Raw genomic sequence first — 4,170 nt, forward strand, 5'->3', positions numbered from 1 at the left:
CTGTTAAAGAGGTTTAACAAGGGCCCAATCCTGTACGCTTTTGTGAATTTATTTATTTATGGCTTTTACTCAATTTATCTCATCCCGACCCTCTCTCCAAAGAGAGTGGGATTTTTTTTTATCGAAAGTCGACCGAATTCAATTTTATATTGTGTTGATTGGCGCCATTGGCCTCAAAAGGAATGTGGTTTTATAAAATAAATTTCTGAATAAAATACACATCAAATCAATTCTCACTCCGGGATTCGAACCCACCACTATAATATAGACAGAAGAGATCAACACTTTAACCACTGAGCTATCAAGAAAAGCACGTGCGTAGAGTTCACCAGTTGACCTAGCCCGACTAGACTATGATATCCAGTCTCTTGGAACAACCAGTAGGATTTTTCTTATCTCATCTTCTACAAAATTAAATCATATAATCTTAAAGTCGACAAGCAGTATTCAGTCAAGTGCGATGTCTCAATCGATAAACGCGTTCGTCCGCCATCGTCGTCCAGCTATGCGAGTTCAAGTCCACAAGATAGTAAGTAAAATTGAAGGTAAGAGTATAATAATAACTATATTGTATTTGTGTTAAATTCCTCATATACTATGCACACACCACTCTTCAAAACATATAATAAAACAATTGTACATGTCAATTCCTATATATATAAAATGATATTAGCTAAGAGGATATTGAATCTTCGAATTAAAAATTCAGAATTTTAAGTTTTTGTAATAATCCGCGTTATAACTATTTAACTGTTGTTTGGAAATGATTTGATTAAATGTATTTACCCCCCTTAGACCATATTTGATTTGGCAGGTTTAAAAAGTATTTTTCGTACAATTTTGTCCTCTATCATGGTTTGCTATTTGATCAATATGTCGCGCATCCACCATGTATCCCTATGTGTTATGTGGTTTGTGCACAATTCATTTTACATAGGGAAGGAATTGTCTGAGCCCCATTGACTTGGCATCCCAATCCCAGGATTCATAGAAACACCACATATCATTGTGTATGTTGAGGTACTCCGAAAGAAAGATGCAGAGGTAGCACAATAGTTCCTGAACGGGTTAGCATACCCTTTCTATCTGCCTTGCTAGCAAAAGCAAAATGCAGACCCCAGAGCCAAAAGGTAAAACTCTACAAAGAGCCATTAACAATACAAAATTAAGAGTGAAAAAAGTTAAATTTGGAACACATTTTTATTCAGTATTTACAATTTAAGATTTAGATTCAGTTGTATCTGTTGGCATATTTCTTATATCAGAATCACCTGAAAAAGAAATAAAAATATGCAATAAGAATCAAGATAAATAATTTTACACATTACATTTTACATATGGTACACAAAAGGCACATTCTGGTACCAAAAAAAGCAGGACATTGTAAATACATAGAATTATTCCAAGTACTGAGTTATATTATGGAATAATGTGTTTGTGATAAATAAAGCTGTGCTAGAGATTATTTATGACTAAGAAGTTAATGGTAGAGAACTCTACGAACGAGCGGTACGAGTGTGTTGGACTGACTGGGACTGACTGGTACCTAGAGGAACTTTGGGTCTGGGATTGGAATTCCGCATCACACTGACAATGTTAAGTTTCAAGTTCTCTCGCATGAAATTCATAAATAGAAACAACCTACTCGTTAAAAGATAACCAGAATGAAAGAAATGTGGCCAAGGACTGTATCCATAACCTTTAATCGAGTAAATAGAGCTGTATGAAGTCATTTTCTTGCAAAATGTGCTTTGAATGATTTAAATTTTTACCAAATGCCGCCATATTGTTTACAACGGAAGTCACGTGTTAACATACTGCGGTAATTTACTTTGTTTGACAATCAAGTCTAATAGAGGCGTCTTTTCACCACCGAAGTCAACAACTTTGTTAAATGGAGTTCTCTCCCTTAGACCATGTTTTGATTTGCTCGGATAAGACTAATAAATACATAGTAGCGCTGGTGTGTTTTGCTTTGGTTATAGCGTGTTTGTTTCGATGTTTTTGACCAAATTGCTTATTTGTTTGACTTTTAGGGACTCTAACACAACAAATCAATCATTTATCTTCGTCCTAGCCCCCTTGAAAATACAAATTTGGCTTTGAATGACGGCCTAGTAGCGAAACACGTGGGCGTGGTTAGTCTTTATAAATAGAAAAAAGCAGACTCCGAATACATGATTATCCAGACTTACTTGTTCATAGAACTACATTTTTGATAATCAAGTCTAGATGTAAACAAACAAAATGGCTGACTTTGTCAAGAATTTTTCCGATTTCAGATTGAAAACGTAAATTCCGGCATTATAACTACGATTGAGATGAATGAAGGACTTACCCATCATCAGGGACCAGAATTCTAAAAGACCTGACAGTTGTCATAAGCAGAATTGTAGCGAATAGTTGATATTCGGCATTTTAATGTTAGAATTTTGTCCAATGTTCGCTTTTGTCGTGAGTTAGTACAAGCAATCAAATGACGAAGATTCAAGGACGAAAAAGGCACCTACCAACATGAGATGTCGCCACCTGAGAAAGAAAATGGACTAGTACATAGCTAGATCAAAATACAGATCCAGTAGCGATAAATGAACAACAATTTTGAAATGTTTTATAGACTCTTTACAGAAATTACATTTCTTGTCTGAATAAAACTTGCCATTATTTATCTGTTGTTTTTTAATGTCCGATTGCGTATTTTGGTTAATGAGAAGTACGTTTGCAGTGTACTGATGCATAGTTAAAAGCAGAACGGCCAAGGTGGAGGAACCCATTCAAGGAAAGACGTAGAATGCTAGACATGCAGTCATGTACCTAGAACCCCCAAATATTCATTGAGATCTTCCTCAATCTTTCAATCAGTGTCAATATCATCGAGCCATCTGCCTTTTGGTTAGAAGAAATAGGGGTGACTTAACTGCCCATAACATTGTGTCCTGCCTAACAGAAGACCGCGAACATAAATAGGGCTGAAGCATTCTATGGTGATAGGGGGGGTGACAGCAGACACCAGAGATAATCTTGGAAGCATTGGCACAGGCATCGGCATTTTTCTTTCAGTGAGGAGGTGTAATACAAGATGTAAGTCTACATGGGTCAAAGAAAACAACAACAAATATGGTTTTAATAATTGTATATATGACTTTTACTATTGGGAAAACTAAAACACACTGGATCACTTTTTATCAGGATCTTCTGGACTTTCATCTTCTGTGAATAATTTCTTTGAATAGTCAACATCCTTTGATAATTTAGGACTTGCCTCATCATCTGACGAGGAGTCACTGTCTAATGTGTCACTAGCTAGTCTTTCACTACCTTCCGCTTCCAATTGATCACTGTCTTTGGGCTTCTTTACTGTGGTCTTCCAGACAGGTGGGAGGTCCAAGGCAGCCATATTTTTGGCTGCATTTTTATATACTAAGTAAATATGACCATCAACTGTTATTGGATCCAATCCCATAACCTAAAAAACAAAAAATAAATAGTATACATTGACAAGAGCCTGCAATATCAGTTGCTGCTGGCAGAGGATGTTAACTTGTCATCTACCAACCAACCAACCAACATAAGACAACATGGCTTAGGGCTTAACTCAAAGCACAGAGTAAAGCAATTGAAAAGGGATACAGGTTCTTATAACTAGACAAATCTCTAATACTTCAAAGTGTCCACTGAGCTAAGAACATTATTTCAGTACCTTCATTCCTGCATTTCAACATAGAAAAATTCTAAAAATGAAAGAACTTACAGAAATTTCAAATTTAAATTCTTGTGGTTCTGTGATTGATGAGTGGAGCAGTGTTATTGTATCTTGTTCAGCTTCAACACCCTAAAATATAGAATGAAATGGAGTTTTAACTGATGGAGCTTATGAAAGGAGCAAAGCCATACAGTGTGCAATAAGGAGCAGCATTGGCCTAATGATATCACATTTTCCTATGTCAACCCTTCTGATCTGCATCACTGACATGCTGGAACCAAATTTAAACCGAAAGGCTGTGATCAGACCGTAGCGATAACAAGCTAGTTCAATGGCACTAACTGACAACAACTTTTAAGCACTAGTTCAATGTAACAAACTTACCACTTTTCTAAGAGCTAGTCTAATATGATCTTTGTTTAAAGTCCATTTGTTGTCTCCACTCATTGGAACCGGCAAATATACTT

General features: G+C 36.2%; 1 protein-coding gene across 1 annotated transcript; it reads right to left on the reverse strand.

The window, feature by feature from the left end:
• Positions 1-3,119: 3,119 nt before the first annotated feature.
• LOTGIDRAFT_239745 (hypothetical protein) lies at positions 3,120-4,150 on the reverse strand (the record flags this gene model as incomplete). Its single annotated transcript, XM_009052953.1, has 3 exons — positions 3,120-3,466; positions 3,752-3,832; positions 4,088-4,150. 3 exons carry the CDS (start codon positions 4,148-4,150, stop codon positions 3,176-3,178), a joined length of 435 nt encoding a protein of 144 aa, XP_009051201.1. The 3' UTR covers positions 3,120-3,175.
• Positions 4,151-4,170: the final 20 nt, after the last annotated feature.

The sequence above is a fragment of the Lottia gigantea genome, assembly GCF_000327385.1.
Source record: "Lottia gigantea unplaced genomic scaffold LOTGIsca_1926, whole genome shotgun sequence".
In the NCBI taxonomy this organism is placed as follows: domain Eukaryota; kingdom Metazoa; phylum Mollusca; class Gastropoda; family Lottiidae; genus Lottia; species Lottia gigantea.